The sequence below is a fragment of the Natator depressus genome, chromosome 3 (assembly GCF_965152275.1).
Source record: "Natator depressus isolate rNatDep1 chromosome 3, rNatDep2.hap1, whole genome shotgun sequence".
Classification (NCBI taxonomy): domain Eukaryota; kingdom Metazoa; phylum Chordata; order Testudines; family Cheloniidae; genus Natator; species Natator depressus.
Genome location: NC_134236.1, coordinates 48,861,738 through 48,879,846, shown reverse-complemented (window position 1 = coordinate 48,879,846; position 18,109 = coordinate 48,861,738). Strand labels below are relative to the sequence as shown.

The 18,109-nt window shown below is 42.7% G+C and overlaps 1 protein-coding gene across 1 annotated transcript in view; it reads left to right on the top strand.

Annotated features, from left to right (window-relative positions):
- Nucleotides 1-468: 468 nt before the first annotated feature.
- The window catches only part of LOC141984479 (uncharacterized), a 56,427-nt gene continuing 38,786 nt past the window's right edge, over nucleotides 469-18,109 (top strand). Inside the window, exons 1-6 of the mRNA XM_074947559.1 lie at nucleotides 469-606; nucleotides 2,312-2,520; nucleotides 6,878-6,978; nucleotides 15,055-15,178; nucleotides 15,742-16,135; nucleotides 17,430-17,507. Of these exons, the coding sequence (XP_074803660.1) occupies nucleotides 469-606; nucleotides 2,312-2,520; nucleotides 6,878-6,978; nucleotides 15,055-15,178; nucleotides 15,742-16,135; nucleotides 17,430-17,507 (1,044 nt within the window). The remainder of the gene's footprint in view (nucleotides 607-2,311; nucleotides 2,521-6,877; nucleotides 6,979-15,054; nucleotides 15,179-15,741; nucleotides 16,136-17,429; nucleotides 17,508-18,109) is intronic.

The following is an 18,109-nucleotide window of genomic DNA, read 5'->3' as shown; positions in this document are numbered from 1 at the left end:
AGTTGGGTGTGTCCCTGCCTGTGGATGGCTGTGTAAGTACAGTGCCTGTCAGAGGCTTGTAGCTTGACATTAGCATCACCGTGTGAGGGATGCCCCAGGCTGGTTGGTTTTGGAGGTCTCCGCTTTCCCACAGTCCAGTTTGCACCCTGGGATCCTGTCACGCTCTCCCAATACCAGAAGAAAGGGGAAGGGCCAAAAAGAAATCAGGACTCACTCCAGGGCCAATGGGGAGAAGCTTGCACTCTAAATCAGCTGGATTGACAGATGTTAGGCAAGCCCATAGCCAGACCATGGCTGCCCACTCAGCTGCCATAACTCCCCCTCTCCCCCCAGAGGAGGGGGGACAGGGCCTGCTCTGCCTCCACAGTCAGGTCCATGTCTTCTGCCTCCAGGCCCTGCAGAGGTCCTTTATGGAGCAGGTCGTCTGGTGTGGAGTGCGCTGGCACACGCCTTTCTCCTACACCTCCAATGGCTCTGTTACGAGCGGCAGCTCTACCTCCATCCGAGGGGTCTTCTGCAAGACCTTTCCAAGCTGCCGGTCTTCTATCAGGACCTCCTCCAGGCCTGGAAGCTGGTCTTGGTGACCAGTCCATGGCAGCCACCAAGGTGGGAGATCTCCTTATGAAGCCCCTGCTACACAACTTGGTGGGCAGGTGGCAGAGTCCCCCCCTCAGTGTCTGGGAGGTTGGTCCTGGCAGATACCACCAGTATCAGAGATCTCTTGGACTACGACTGGTGGGCCTGGGTGGACCCCTTGGTGCTCAGCAGTGCATGGGGCTCTCCACCCCTCGTGTCCCCCAGCGTATACTCCAGGAGGCGAGGGCGGGCTTACAGCCTGCCTCATGGACCTTCTTCAAGCTGGTCTTGCAGGAGGGTGCTTCCCACCCGTCCCTCACCCTTGGCCCTCCAGACCTCGCCATTGGGCCCTGCCCTGTGAGCCCCCCTGGCCATCACCTCCAAATCACATGAGCTGGCTGTGCGACCTGCAACTGGTCCATTTATGAACTGTGAGAAGGAAACAACTTTATGTACTCATGCTCCATGCCCTTCATTTCCTCACCCTCGTGTCCCACCCCAACACCAAGTGGTGGGATCTCCTACCACCTGTGAGAGGTGAGGAAGCATGGTGGGCCAGTCTGTATTTCATCCTGACCCCCTGGCCCACAAGAGATATTAGTTGGCAGCTCCCTCATGGAGCCATGAGCACGGGCGAGTACCTGGTGCAGTTCGGCCCCCTCCCCAACACTTGCGCCTTCTGCAGTGAAAGGGAGACCCTGGTACACATCTACCTTGAGTGTGCCAGGTGCAGCCCCTTTTCCAGCTTCTACAGAACCTTCTCCTTAGGTTCTGGCTGAACTTCTCCAATACCTCCTGATATTTGCACACGCCATCCGTTGCCCCATGAAGTCACGAGGTCACCTCGTCAGTCTCCTCCTGGCATTGGCGAAAGTGGCCATCCATCATACCAGGAGAAGGATGTTGGACAGGGAGGTTCTCTGTGACCACGGGACCTATTTCCGCTCCTCCCTTAAGTCACGTATCTGGGCAGATTTCCTTTGGGCCACCGCCACTGGCTCCCTGGATGCCTTTTGAAGAGCAGTGGGTGCTGTCTGGGGTTTTCTGCTTGGTGTTCCCTTCTGGTTCCCTGATTTTGACCCTGTGACCTTCACTCCTGTCTGCGTTTTATCATTTATTGTCCTCGATATTTACTTGGGATCTGGGTTCAGTAGCTCCTTGGGGGAGGAGGCCTTTAGATGTGCCCACATTCTCAATAGGTGCCAGCAGAACCTGCAGTAACTCATCACTGACACTCAAGCTGGCTGCAGCAACTCAGCTGCACTGACTCATCACTTAACAGAGCCTGCAGTGACTTAGCAAGCAGTAACACTGTGGCTGCCTATTGCTGGGCAGGGCCCTGGTCAGAGGACCCCCAAGCAGAGGTACACTGACCCTGCTAGAGCTGCAAGTTCATCTGTGCAATAGCACCACTTGGCTAGGAACCCTCCAGCTGTCTTGGTGTTACAGACTCCCTAGCCTTCCAGCTTGTTCTTGATCCTATTTCTGTTACTGCCCTGAGCCTTGCCTTGCCCATGCCCTACCCTGACTCCACTCCAGCCTGCACCTGCCTCCTGACCTTTGGACTGACTCCAACCAGGCTTCACCCTTTGGCCTGCTTCCTGAATCCGACTGCAATCCCAATTTGGCTTATCCATGGACTCTGACCCCAGTTCTGACTCATGACCTGTCCCCAGACTCCAATTTCAGTATTGCCCTTGACCAAGTCCTGACTGACCATACTTTGGACTTTCAGCTGGACCTTTGTTACTCTGAAAGGGGACTGAACTTAAGAGGTGACCTGGCCAGAGAGCCAGGTCATTGCAGGGCTGAGAAAGTGGTCAACAAGGGTGCAGGAGAGGCAAAGACCCTGGCAACAGAGTTCCCTGTTCCCAGAGTCTCCTACGGCGGTAAGAGCAACTGCATTACAGGGCCACAGGCAGCTGAGTGCACTTTAGGACCACGGTAAATTGCAGTGGGGCTGAACTTGGACTTCAGTTGGTCCCAGGACTGGGGGAATGCAAAGCCACCTTTGGACTCAACTCCCATCAGACCTGTGCTGAAAACATCTCAAGCAGAACAGACCATCTAGGCCAGAGAGTTCAATGAGAGGTCAAAACTTCCCCTTAGCTATTTGACAGTCTCTTATCAAAGTGTGTGTTTTATGTAACCAAATGCTTGGAAAAATTGCATGAAATATTTCTGTACTGGTGTCTTAAGGATATTATATACAAACCATATGATCACATCTTTGCAATATCCAAGAAGATATGTACTCTTACCTTCAGTTTCCAAATATAAACCCGTTGCAAAGGAGTATGTTCTGGTGCTTACCTAATCAGAAGGTAATCAGCAACAAAAGAGGCCACAGATGCAATTTGAATAAAAAGAGAAGCTTTTTTTTTTTTTTGGTGAGCTGAACAGCCTTATATACTGTTATAGACAGAGGTGAAAATAATATCAGAAGTTTGTCAAATTCACTAGGTCTTATACTAAACACAATGAGTTAGCTCCAATGCCTGCTAAAGTCAATGGGAGTCTTTCTACTGATGTGAATAAACTTTGGAGCAGGACCCGTTCCTTAGAGTGGATACAAAAACAGCACGAAGAAGAACTCTTACTTCTGTGAAAGAAGTTTTTAAACAGCCTATGCACTATCTCTGGGATTCAAGCAGCATAACAGCTGCAGTATACAGGGGATGCTTCAGAATCCATTTTGTTCACTGGCGATATATTTGTCTTAGGTCTGTCAACTCCTTGTAAAATATAACACCCTGTTGCTATGTAGTGTCTCTCACAGCATGAGTAGGAACTTTGCTACAGCAAAGTTCTACATTAACGAAGAGAATCTCAACTAAAGAAGAGAATCATACAGTACGGATACATATTGTAGTTCTGTATATGTCTTTCATATATGTCTGATGATTGATATCTATAACCTCTCACTAAACGTGCAACTAAAAGTTCTTTGAGTGGTCTCTGCATTGTAGTGATAGATTATTGAGGTTATCTATAATATATAGAAATGAATAAACAACCAAAGAATTTTAGTTACATCAAGTCTTACAAGATATCATGAGCAGCAATTTTAAACGCTATACTAAAACTAACAACAAAACCCCATTTTGAAACACATTAAACTAAAACATATTTAAAACCCCCAAACCTAACCATTGTTTTAAGCCCAGTGTTTGAGTTTGCCATGATCAGAACCTTGAGAACAAATTTGTACATATTGGGCCTGACCCAAACCAGTGGGAGTCTTTCTCCAGTTTGTGGCACACTGTTCCATAAATTATGCAATTGTTGATTCATTTAATAATATTTTATCAGGTGACCAAATGGTGGATGCAATGGATTATACTTATTTATTTATACTGGTCTGAGATCACTTCATGAAGGGCTTTTATGCAAATATCTGTTTCTCTCATGAAGAATATGATCTTAGCAATAAGTAACAATCAGTATTACTTACAGGTAGATATAGCAGTCTCAGCCCTGCAAGGTGTTCAGCACTATGCAGACGATGTCCTTTATGTATAGGACTACAAGTGGAAGTACTTAAATATAATATGAAAAGCCTTTTTTTTTAATGTACCACTAGCCCTGCAAATAAGGGAGAAATGGAAATCTTAATAGAAAATCTGATCAAATGAAGCTTAGAGATCTAAGGGGATCAGGCAAAGCTGGATAAAACAAAATAGAAATACTACACTTCTTTCATGCTAACAAATGTTCATGTATTCAGCCCCTCGGTAAGCTGTCACAGATTTGAAAGTTCTGGTGACAGGAAGTGGAGGGACAAAGAGAGGGAATCCAGACACCCGCCCTTCAGCATTTGTGAGATTTTCCAAGAAACTCTATTTGGGGAGTGACTGTCCTATCAGAGGCCTAAAAAGCTTGTGAGAGCTACTATATGATCAGACAGCAGAGCCTCTAGCCATTATAGGGGGAGCAAAGAGGTTACTGAAAAAAATGGCTGATATTGAAGAAAGTATTTAGCGTGAGGAATCTTTAGCTCTATTTTGTTCAGCTTCTCCACGTAATTTCTCTTGATATCCTTTGTGTTCCAGCAGAGTCTATCTAAAGCTTTGTGACCTCGCAGCTACATTGCTCTTCATTCACATTTGTTGCTAGAAAGAATGTAAGTTTTCTTCTTATCGCTTCCGTTTGGAATTGTACCTTCTTATGAGACTGAAGCACTTTATCCACTGTATCCATGTACCTGTGCTTTCTAGTTGTGATATGTACAAGCATATTATGCGCTATGTTTTGTGTGTAAAAAAAAAAAAAAAGTGCTTGCTAACAAGTTTCATTATACCTTAGCTATGAAGCACTTAGTTTTCTTCCCTATGTTTTTTTAGTAACATGAGATTGCATTCAGAATCTCCAGGAAAAAGCAGCAGCTACTTGAAATGCAGTTTGTATAAACGTGTCTGTTGAAATGTTGCAACATACTAATGTTAGAATACATTGTCTGTCTATGATAGTCAGGAACTAAATACCTATGCCACTTTTTAAAGAAAAAATATACTTTAACAAAGATGACTTTTTAAAATTACTGAATTGTGTAATTAACATTCTTACATGAAATAACAAAGAGAAAGTTAAGGGTGACTTGATTACAGCTTATTAGAATCTACAAGGGAAAAATATTTAATCGTGGGCACTTCAGTCTAGCAGAGAAAGCTGTAACATGATCCAGTGGCTGGAAGTTGAAGCTACACAAATTCAGAGTGGAAATAAGACATACATTCTTAATGGTGAGAGTAATTAATCATTGGAATAATTTACGCAGGGTAGTGGTGGATTCTCAATCACTGACAATTGATTGGATGTTTTTCTAAAAGATTTGCTCTAGTGATTATTTTGGGGAAGTTCTATGTGTGATACAGGAGGACAGACTAGATAATCACAATGGTCCCTCTGGCCTTGGAATCTATGAATCTAAGAATAGTCTCTTGCTTTTATATCTAGTTACCAAATGTATGGTATATTACAAATATTGTGAAGGATTTGGTGTAGGACCTGATCCTTCAGCCTATACTCAAATAATTTCACTGATTTCAATTATGTTACTCACATGAGTAAAGGTTACAATATTAGGCTTTAAATGCATATGATTATTGCTGCTGATGTATCCTAATAATATAGGCATATTGGTATGCTGTCCTTGATACTCACTAGAATAATATGTGTAAGTGCCTTGCTCCTCTGTCTTTTGATTTCTTTTTTTAAGAAATAAAGGACAAGGATAATGCATGGTTAGTTCAAATTAATTGTTGCAGGACTAACAATCGCATGGCTAGCAGACTTGCTAGTAAAAATGGTTAGGGATTAGCTGAGTAGCGCAATTTGCATCTAAATACAGATTTGAAACTTTCCCAAAAGTCTAGATGTCAGAACCAACCCTTGTCTTCTTTCTCCTCTTTAAGAAGATATTTTTTATTGATTTACTGAAAGTAATTAGAGTGACCAATGCGTGTAGAGTGACAGCGTGTTGTGAAAATCTTCAAAGATGCTAACAAGGGCCCTGGTCCTAAACCCCTTAATTTCAGTGACAGCAGGACTGGGCTGTAGATTAACAAATAGAAACATATTTCACTATGTATAATTTTGAGCCTCATCCTGCTTCAGGTGAGGTCAGTGACTAAACTCCATTGACATCGATGCCTGTAGGATAGATCTTTAGATTGAAAACTGTAAGGAGTAAATCTTTTTAATGGGATGATGCCGTGTAGATAATATCATCCAAGTACTAGTCTTATAATTAATTCATGGTCTTATTTTTCACATAGATTGTTTTCTCTTTAATGTTTTAATTATTTAATCACACATGCATACATCTAGTAAAGTAAAAAGCTCCATTCTTAGAATGGCCTTTCACAGCAAACTGTAAGGTTCAATATTTATCTTTGTCACTCAGTAGAGGATGATTGAATTGCACATATAGTTCACCACTGTTGCTTGTATCCATAATGTAGTTAAAACTAACTAGCCAATATCTTTGTAACAAATACTTGTGCATAGATATCTAGTTATAGAAGGTGATTTGGGGTCATTTGTGACCCTTTACATGATTGATAATTATTAGACATATATTTTGAAAATAATTACAATGCATATTTTAAGTCTTTAGTTTATGTATGCAGTGTCTGTGCGTATACTTATTCATATATACTGTGTATATACATACTCATATTCCCCAGCTGTTGCGGGGATTTCCTATCACAGCAAACCCAGTGCTTTAGGACTATTGAGTGAAAGTAGCAGATTAGCATTAATAACAAACGGATCTAACAATTAAATGTTCCTTTCATAGGTGCATGTATTCAAGAAGTCCTACAATGAAATTTCCAGTGCTGATGGTCCTGGTGACTCTCTCCAGCATTTTCCTATGTCAGGATTTACCAAATACTGTAGGTGTGTGTACATACTCCTTTCATAGTTGATACATTCAGAGCTGATTAAAAATATTTTTCATCAAATATGCTGACCAGCTTGTTACAGGAAAAAAAATTGTGAAAAGTACCACAAATTTTTTCCTGTTTTTTTTAAAATCAAAATAAGTTTCAAATGGACCTTTTCTAAGCACTCTTTTACTAACTAACAATATATTTCTTCAGAGAGAATTGGCCTTGATTCTTGTGTAATGAAAGAAGTAATCCCCTCCTCCATTATAGTATTTTGCAGCGATTTGACTCTGCATCGAAATAAGTGTGTGTGTGCGTGTGAGAGAGAGAGAGAAATGGAAGAAAAGCCTGAATAACAACCTTCATCTCTAAGGTGTAATTTAACATTATGCTTATTTTATTTATTACATGCAACAGTACGAAAAAGTTGCCATATACAGCTAAAAATTATGCTATTGTTTATAATAAAGCGCACACAACATAACAGTGCAATTTGTTCTCAAATCTTAAATAACTGTTAGTTGGAAAAGCATTCTGGATATCAACATGCAAATATACATAATAAGTGTCTCACTTTGCTTCATAATTCCTACAGTAGCTCAAATACTGTCACAAGGCACAGTTTGAAATCTGGCGTCCGATGACACCTGTATCAAAGCATGGGAAAACAAAACTATGCAGCAGAAGGTAGACACCTCAAATGGTGGGCAGTACTGAAGCTTAGCTGCTAAATAACTAAGTGGTTGGAATTTTATTTTTATCTAGCAGAGTAAGAAACATTTCCTGACAAACCATTCTCATTACTTATGGAATAAGCAATTGTGTAAAATAGTTATTTTCCAGGAAGCCACTATTAAAATATGGGAAGGAAAAGGCTTCATAGTTACCAACCAATCTTTAGTTTTGAAAAGACATGAATGTAGAATCAAATAGCAAAAATAAATAAATATTATGTTTCCACAAAAGATAGGTCTCTACTAGAAATACCTCGTCTGATGCATCCTAGGACTGCCTTAGCCTTTTTCATGGCCGCATCACATTGACTGCTTATAGTCATCCTGTGATCAACCAGTACATCCAGGTCTTTCTCCTCCTCTGTTGCTTTCAACCAGTAAGTCCACAGCTTATAGCACAAATTCTTGTTAGTCCCTAAGTGCGTGACCCTGCACTTTGCACTATTAAATTTCATCCCATTTCTATTACTCCAGTTTACAAGGTCATCTAGATCTTTTTGTATGGTATTCCGGTCCTCCTCTGTATTGGCAATACCTCCCAACTTTCTATCATCAGCAAATTTTATTAGCGCAAACTCACTTTTTGTGCCAAGATCGGAATAAAAATATTAAATAATATTGGTCCCAAGACCACTAGTAACTTCCCTCCAGCCGGACAGTTCACCTTTCAGTCTGACCCATTGTAGTCACCCCTTTAACTAGTTCCTTATCCACCTTTCAATTCTCATATTAATCCCCATCTTCTCCAATTTAACTAATAATTTCTCATGTGGAACTGTATCAAATGCCTTACTGAAATCCAGGTAGATTAGATCCACTGCTTTTCCTTTATTTAAAAATTCAGTTATCTTCTCAAAGAAGGTGATCAGGTTGGTCTCACATGATCTACCTTTTGTAAAACCATGTTGTATTTTATCCCAATTACAGTTCACCTCTATTCCTTAGCTACTTTCTATTTCAAAATTTGTTCCAAAACCTTGCATACAATTGAGGTCAAACTAACAGGCCTATAGTTTCCTGGATCACTTTTTTTCCCCCTTTCTTAAAAATAGGAACTATATTAGCAATTTTGCAGTCATAGGGTACAATCCCTGAGTTTACAGATTCATTAAAAATCCTTGCTATTGGGCTTGCAATTTCATGTGCCAGTTCCTTTAATTAAGATTACCTGGAGGCCCCAATTTAGACTCATTAAGCTGTTTGAGTTTGTCTTCCACGTTGGATGTGGTAATTTTTACCTCCATATCCTCATTGCCATTAGCCACCCTGCCACTACTCCTAAACTCTTCATTTGCCTCAGTTTTTAATGAGGCTAATGATTTGTTTAAGTGTTGGACGATGCCTAGATTATCTTTAATCTCCACCCCATCCTCAGTGCTTAGTGGTCCCATTTCTTCTTTCCTTGTTTTCTTCTTACTTGTATGGCTATAGAACCTTTTACTATTGGTTTTAATTCCCTTTCCAAGGTCCAACTCTGCTTGGCTTTTAGCAGTTCTCACTTTATCCCTACGCTTTCTGACCTCCAAGAGGTAGTTTTCCTTGCTGATCCCTCCCATCTTCCATTCCTTGTAGGCTTGCTGCTTTCTCATCATCACCTGTTTGAGATGCTTGCTCATGCAGCTTGGTCTGCAACCCTTTCCTATTATTTTTCCCCCCTTTCTTGGGATGCAGGTTTCAGATAGCTTTGGCAACACTGACTTAAAATTATTCCAAGTTTTTCAGATCCTTGAATTCTTTGGTCCAATCCACTTCTCTAATTCCCTTAATTTATTAAAGTTTGCTCTTTAGATCTGCAACAAGAGTCCTTGATTTCAATTTTTGTTTATCCTTCCATTTAGTTTAAACTGAATTAACTCATGATCACTCAAACCAAGGTTGTCCTCTACCACCAGTTCTTCTGTGAGGTCCTCACTACGCACCAATACCAAATCTAAAATGGCATCACCTCTTGTTGGTTCAGCAACTATTTGGTGAAGAAATCTCTCAGCTATCACACCCAGGAAAACCTACTATTACTAGTAGCACTTTTCCTCCAATCTGTATCTGGGAAGTTAGTCTCCCATGATCACACAATTTCCAGTAGTATTTATTTCATTAAAAACATTAAAGAGGTCTCTAACCATAACCAAATTGGATCCTGGTGGTCTGTAGCGCACCCCAAGCACTACATCGTGGGAACCTATAGTAGCTTTCTTCCCCAAAGTGATTTTGGCCCAAACAGACTCTGGTTTATCCATTCCATCACTTCTAATTTCTTTACAGTCTACCTCATCATCAACATGCAATGCTACTCCACCACCTTTGCCTTTATTTCTGCCTTTTCTGAACAGCATATACCCTTCAATACCTGTACTCCAGTCATGACTACTATTCCACTATGTTTCTGTTACCCCTATAATATCTGGTTTCACTTCCTGCATGAGTAGCTCTAGTTCCTCCATTTTGTTACCCAGCCTCCTTGCACTGGTGTATAAACTTCTTAACTGATGCTGCTTGGCTTTGCCCACATTCGTCGCCCAAGTGGTTACAGTCATTCTACAGCCTATCTGACTGGTATCAGCACTATCCTTCCTATTAATGTTCATTCTCCTACCTGCTGCTGTTCCTTTCTCTATTGCTGTATCCTTTCTTACTTGATTTTTCCCCCTCTTAAAATCAGGCATGGAGATTACATGAGCATCTCCCAACAGTCTCCCCTGAGTTCCTAGTTTAAAGCTCTTTTAATGAGCTGCACCATCCTCCTTACCAGAAGCCTATTTCCCTCCTTACTCAGGTGGAGTCCATTCCAAGACAACTGTCTTCTGTCCCTGAATGTCTCCCAGTGGTCAGACATCCCAGAGCCCTCCTTATAGCGTCAGTGCCTGAGCCATCTGTTGATCATCATAATGTTGTCTCACCTTCATTCTCTCCTCTAGGGACAGGCAGAATCCCCCTGAACATCACCTGAGCCTCCATTTCCTTAAGCATCTTCCCCAGCCTGGCATAGTCTCCCTTGATATGTTCCAGCAAGAATCTAGAGGTGTCATTTGTTCCCACATGAAGGACAATAAGTGGATTCTTTCCTGCTCCCATTAGGATTCTCTTCAGCCTCAGGTCCACATCCCTTATCTTAGCTCCCGGCAGACAGCACACCCTTCAGTTCTCTGGATCAGCTCTGGTGACAGGCCTGTTTGTTCTTAGTAGGGAGTCCACAATCAGGTAGACCTGCCTTTTCCTGATCATGGTGTGATTCTCTGGCCTTCCTCCTGTTCTTTCTGTTTGCAAGTCCTCTTGTCTTTTTATTCTCCCTTGCAATCTTTTGTAAGTCATTCTGTATCCTTCTGGGGCTCTGAATTCTGGGTATCTCCACTGGCCCTTCTCCTTACAGGGTTAGCTGCTCTCTTCTTCTTCCTTGCCCTCCCTCCTTCAATTATAGCCTGCTGTGCCCCTTCTTCATTTCCAACTCAGCAAACCTGTTCCTGAGCATTATTTCTCTGTCACTAGCTGGTCTTTTCCTTTGCCTGGTTCTCATAGTCACATACTTCCACTGGCCGCTTTCCTCACCCAGCTGTCTCCCCTCCAGTTTCTTCAGTCCAGCTTGCATTTGCAAGTCTTGACTTTTCCCTTAAGCCTCCTCTTGCCTTTGCTCCAACATCTGCTCAAACCCCCTTTGAAACTCAACCATAGTTTCCACCTGCATCTCCAGGCTTTGGATCTACTCTTCCATCAGCTCTGTGATGGGGCAGTTCATACAAATGAAGTTCTTTTCAGATACCTGCTCTAGGATCATGTACATCTCACAGCTTCCACATCCGGTCATCTTCATTGTCTCTTCCATGGCTTCAGTCACTACCACTGCTACCTCTGTACCTGTCATAGCCTTCCTGCCTAAATATCTGTCAAGGGGGAAAAAACCCCAAAGACCCAAACAAACACCAAAAGAAAACCAGAACATCACAGACTCAAACCCCAAGTCCCCTTACAAACTCCTACTCAATCTCCCCTGTTTGCTGCTCCTGTGCTGCTGGCTGATTATTTGGCTTCCTAATCAGGGAAGCCCACACCCCCTAATCAAGGTTTGGCCTCTCATAGCACACTGCCCCCTACCAGCCTCTACAAACTGAACAAGACAAAAACCCACACAAGACAAAAAAAACCCCACAGAACACCCACAAAAAGCTCCCTCACTGCCTCTAAGTACCAGGGGCTTGTTCCTCCCTTCTTCTCCAACAGAACTCCCACTCAGACTTCCCTGTTTACACCTCTGTTTTCTGCACCTGGGTGTGTGGGCCAAACGCAGGATGACTGTGAGCCACCAATGTGATGTGGTTGTGAAAAATGCAAATGTGATCCCAGGATGTATGAGGTGCAGCATTTCCAGTAGAGATAGAGAAGTATAAATGTCATTGTACAAGCCACTGCTAAGATCTCATTTGGAATACTGTGTACAATTTGGTCACCCATGTTGAGGACAGATGATTCTAACTGGAACAGGTGCAGAGAAGAAATACTAGGATGATCAGGAGGATGAAGGGCATAACTTATGAGAGAAAAGTGGAAGATCTTGGCTTGTTTAGTCTAGCACACCAAAAATAGACTTTCTATAAATACTCAGCGTGGGGAACACTAGAGAGGGTGAGGAGTTATTTAGTTATTTAAGCTAAAGGACAATGTTGGCACAAGAACAAACGGGTATCAAATGGCCATGAACAAATTCAGGCTACAAATAGAAGAAGGTTGCTAACCATCAGAGGAATGAGGTTCTGCAGCAGCCTCTCAATGGGAGTTGTGCAGGCAAATGACTTAATTAGTGTTACAAGAGAGCAGGACAAATTTATGAATGTGATTGTATGATGAGGTTGCTTGTGATGGCGTGGGGCAGAGCTCAGCAATTCTTGGCCTCACTTCCAGTTTATATCTTATGTTCCTAAGAGCTCATGCTTCAGGGCTTCAGCCAGCTGCCTCTAAGGCAATGGTTTTCAAACTTTTTTTTCTGGGGACCCAGCTGAAGAAAATTGTTGATGCCCATGACCCAGTGGAGCCAGGAATGAGGAGTTCAGGGTGCGGGAGGGGGGTCAGGGCTGGGGCAGGGGGTTGGGGTGTGGGGGGTCAGGGCTGGGGGTGCAGGCTCTGGGATGGGGCCGGGGATGAGGGGTTTGGGGTGCAGGAAGGGGTTCTGGGTTGGGGGGCTCAGGGCTGGGGCATGGGGTTGGGGCGTGGACTTACCTCATCAGCTGCTCCTGGTCGGCGGCACAGCCGGGGTGCAGAGGCAGGCTTCCCGTCTGTCCTGGCACCGCGGAGAGCTTATTCCTTCACTCTCCTACTTCCCTGGTCCTTCTCGCATGAACAGAGAGCAACAATACCCGAAGTCCGAAGGTGCAAACAATTCGATGTTTATTGGGGTGAACTTCCAGCAAGCTTAAATACAAGTTCCTTTTTCCTTATTTTCGAATCCCAACTTACTTCCTGTTTGCCCCTAATTTATATAGTAATATTCTTAGCTATACCTTAATCAATCATTCTACTGAAATTTAACTAACCAATCCTAACATATTGTAACATGATTAGCTAACCAATTATATCCCACCACCTTAATTAGTTTACACCCAGCGAAATTAATTATACAGCAGACAGAAACAATCACAGAACCAGACAGAGACCATGCCAATAAACAATAGCAAAGTGGGAACTATAATGACAAAACAATACAGAAGTGAGGATTTCACAACTACATCTATAAAGACATAAGGGTTTCCCAGCTGTGTCTATTGATAAGTGAGTTCTTACCAGACAGAAAACTATCAACCTCAATTTCCTTTTACATCTTCTAGGCACTTCCCTTTCTCTGGAGGTGATAGGCACTATCAGGATAGGATTGTATTCCTAACAGCCCAATAGCACCTTCTTTCAATGTGACTACTTTGGAATGTGAGGATGTGACCGGTCGTTTCCCAGCTTATGGCTGCCTCTGTCGCTTAGCCAAAGGCCTTAGCCTAAGAACAGGGCCTCAGACTGTCACAGTAAGAGAAGGACCTTACACTGGCAGACAGTGATTTTGATTCTTTCTTTTATACCTCTAACTAGCCAAGTGATAAGAATACACCTAAATTCTTAAAGTACAGGCCTTTACAGACAGGCCTGAATATCTATATCCTAACAGTCAGCAGCAGGTCTGGCTCCAAGGCGAAGGCGTGCAAGTGGCTTTGCGTGACTCTCGCCCACAGACGGCACCACCTCCCCCTGGTTCCCAGCCAATGGGAGTACGGAGCTGGATGTTCGGGGTGGGGGCAGCGCATGGAGCCCTGTGGCCCCGCTGCCGAGAAGCTGGACTGGCTGCTTCCAGGGCGCAGCACGGTGTCAAAACAGGTAGGCACTAGCCTGCCTTAGCTGAGCAGCACCGCCAACAGGACATTTAACATCCCGGTTGGTGGTGCTGACTAGAGCGACCCAGTGCCTGACATGCTGTGACCCATTGCGACCCGAAGTTTGAAAAACGCTGCTCTAGTGGGTCACGAAAGGATTTTTCACCTCTCCAGTATATTCTGGGGTAGGATTTTTTGTTGTTGCTCTTTTCTCTGAATCATCAGGGATGGCCATAGCTGGAGATGGGATACTGGACAGGGTGGGCAGGCTCTCTGAGGCGGCACCCAGCATTCTGTCTCTTAGTTATTTGGCTGGCTGGTTCTTGCTCACTATATGGGGGTTGGGAATGCATTTTCTCCCAGGTCAGATTGGCCAGCGACCTGTTTTTCGGTTGTTGGTTTTTTTGCCTTCCTCTGTGGTGTGAGGGTGCAGGTCAGTTGCCAGGATTATTTCGATATATCTCACTTAATCATTCCCTGCTACTGCAGGGGCCTCAGCCACTGGTGCACCTCAATCCCCCCGTTCTCTTTTTGTGGCACATAAGAGGCTAGTCTCCTGTTGTCTGTAATAATTTGGTCTAATTTCGGCTGCTGGGTTTACTGTGTGGGTGCTAGGTGCTGTTGGTGGCCTGTGAGACTAGATGATCTGGTGGTCCCTCAGATCATATGTCAAGGGAATGCAAGCAGAAGTGTTCTGACTGCCCCCTTCACAGGTGCCCAAGCAGGAGGAAAGGGCTCTCTTTGTCTGCATCCTCCCTCCTTTGATGAGCCAGAAACCAAACCTGACCACTTAATAATAATTGCACAGAGCCAACAATGAGAAACCAGTTTTTCATCGGCAGCACTAACAGGGACAGTATCTCAGTGACTGTAACTTGGCTTCACTCCATTGGAGTCAATAATTCTATGCCAATTTCCCCACGAGAGTTGTTTTTATAGAAAAATACCAAGCAAATTAACTCTTTGGCAAATGAAACTAATTATAATTATAAAAACTTTTTAAAATTGCAGAGGTTGATCTTCTTCAGGAGTTCAGATTGTCCAAAGCATCGGATCTAAACATAGTTGAAGGATCAAACTCAGATTTTTTAGTTTATCACATTAATCCTACCATACAGCTCAGGAAAAACACCAGGTACGCCATAAATTAAACTCTGTGTGCTTCTTCCTTAAAACTAAGATTTTGCTGAAGAAATGGATCATAGTTAACACAGAATGTGAGTAAGATTTATGGGCTACATTGGGACTGGTCTTTGTGCAGATGCATGAGCGGAGGCTGCAAAGAGGTTTTCACTACCTTAGACCTACCATGCAAGAGTCACTGCACTCACTTGAGTTTCTCCCTGCACCTTGATGCTGGCTAGCTTGCCAGGTGCAAAAAGGAGTTGGAAGGAAAACACTGCACCTTGTGAAGGAATTGTGCAGTGGGTGCACTGTTGTTTTCAGTGGAAGTCTGCCTGAGAGCAAAATGTAGAATCTTTGGAAGTAATAAAGTGTGTGATCTCATTAACATTATGTGGACAAATTCTTGAAATGCCACTCTTAAAGTGCACCCCTTAGTGACTCTCTACCACACTACAGCACTGTTAAAATAATAAGGTTTAAATGCATTAGAGATGAAATTTGTTGAATGGGATTTGGTTTACATTGTGTCTCAATATGTAGACTTTAATTGGACTGCATGTGTTCTTGTTTTAGTGGTGTTCATCCAGATTGCTTGCCTTCAGAATATTCCATCATTGCTATGTTTAAGATGCCAGAAGACACTCCACAAAATGTGCAAAATTTATGGCAAGTTAGTGATTCTGATGGCAAAAACAGAGTTGGTATTCGCTTTCTGGGAGACAAAAAATCTCTGGATTTCTTTCATGCCACTCCATCCGAAACACTCATGTTCAGGACATTCAGCAATGTGGACAAGGCTTTTGATGGTTCTTGGCACAAGCTAGCATTAAGTGTGAAAGGCAAGGATGCAAAATTATTGATTGACTGTCAGGAGGTCAGTGCAGTTCCAGGAAATGAACAGAGTGGTGTTTATGGAAATGGATACACTTTGCTGGTAAAAAGATCAGTTGAAGAGTCTCCTGTTTTGGTAAGTAGCTCTTCTAGCTTGAGTAATGTTACTACACAGTGTCATCTACTGGAAATATAAGAGAAGAAATCCATTAGGCTAGGTCCGTGAACCTAGTTAGTGTTCAGTGTTTTTTTTCTAAGTGTTTTTCTGATTCTTTTCCTAAATACAGTTGTTTATAATTGCTCATCTTGCTACTGGTGGGATTCCATTCAGACACTAACTATCCTCTGTGCACTCTCCCATAAGGTGCAGTTTTCCTTAGCTACAGTTAATATCCTTTTGTTTGTGAACCTTTCAAATGGATCTGTTGAATTTAAATTCCCTCTGCCCCTTAAAAAATTTAATATCTCCAGCAGGTTCCTTTTTTTCTCTCCACTTGCTCCCACTGAAATCAATGACAAAACTCTAATTAATTTTAGAGGTACAGGAGCAGGCTTTTAATTACATTTCATCCGATGAAGTGAGCTGTAGCTCACGAAAGCTTATGCTCAAATAAATTTGTTAGTCTCTAAGGTGCCACAAGTCCTCCTTTTCTTTTTGCGAATACACACTAACATGGCTGCTACTCTGAAACAAAAGTAGTAGTAACTTTTCATACAGTTATCTCTGAAGATCGACTCAATATTTTTCCTGTAAGTGGCACACAACAATACTTTATTACTTTCACTAGAACTCCCTCTGGTGGTGAGCATGTGACTCTAAAAATTGTTGTTACTATTTTGTGCAATAAAGATTTGTAGTTATCAGCATTCAGAATAGCAGTGAAATACTTCCTACATGTAAATATAATAACAAATGCAATTACTGGCCTAGCACAGGCTTTATGCTAGAGGTAACTGTATTTTGATTTTGTATTTCTGTAGACTATGAATGGAAGCAAACATAGAGTGAGAAAAGCCAATAAGATTTTTTTAAAAATTTACACTTGGTCATTTTATTAGTGGATAATAGAGCACACAACAAGTATTTGACTTGAAATTTTGCCTTGTACAAGGAAATCAGATTGGGTAATTTAGAATTTAAAAAGAGAAAAGCAGCAGAGATAGAATTTGCTCTTTTAATGGCAGTACTCCAATGTGAGCCGGATTCTGCAGCTACTCCAGATACAGAATTCATTGGTGAGGGGCGGAAAAGAATGAGGGTGGAGAGGAACAATTGGACAATGTCTGTGGCTGTGCAAATGTGTCTATGTGACGAGGAGCACAAAGTGGGTAGGTGTGAGTGTGTGAGTTTGCACGCGTGTGCACTAAGTTTTCTTAGCACATTTTTGCTATTGCTCACATTAGTTTAATCCAATGATTTTGTGTGTCAGGTGGATTTACAACAACTTGAAATGCACTGTGATGCAGATAAAGCTTACTCAGAAGGCTGCTGTGAGCTTTTGGATATTGTGAGTAGGCTATGCGCTTTCTTTCATGAACTTCTTTGCTTCAGCACTAACCGACAGAGTGAGCACAGGTTTTGCAGTGTTCTGTACTAAATGAGATAGACAGGGCCGTAGGGAGACTTCCCCAAATCTCATGTTGCATGGGGAGCAGGGGAAATGTTTGGCAGCTGGGTGGATCAGGATGTGTTTTGCTAAGGGACTGAAGAAGGGATAGAATGGGGCTCAGGGTGTTGTCATTATTATGTAGATTCAGAAGGGCTTCATCATCTGGAAATGGGGCAGGGCATTAGTAGCTGAGCGTGAGCTTCAGGGGTGCTGGAACAATTTTTTATAGTGGGGGTGCTGATGATGGAGACAATGTGTTTGGTGTTTGTTATTACTACTTCATAGAATTGGAAGGGACCTTGAGAGGTCGTCTAGTCCAGTCCCCTGCCCTCAAGGCAGGACTAAGTATTATCTAGACAATCCCTGACAGGTGTTTGTTCAACCTGCTCTTAAAAATCCCCAGTGATGGAGATTCCACAACCTCCCTAGGCAATTGATTCCAGTGCTTAACCACCCTGACAGTTAGGAAGTTTTTCCTAATGTCCAACCTAAACCGCCCT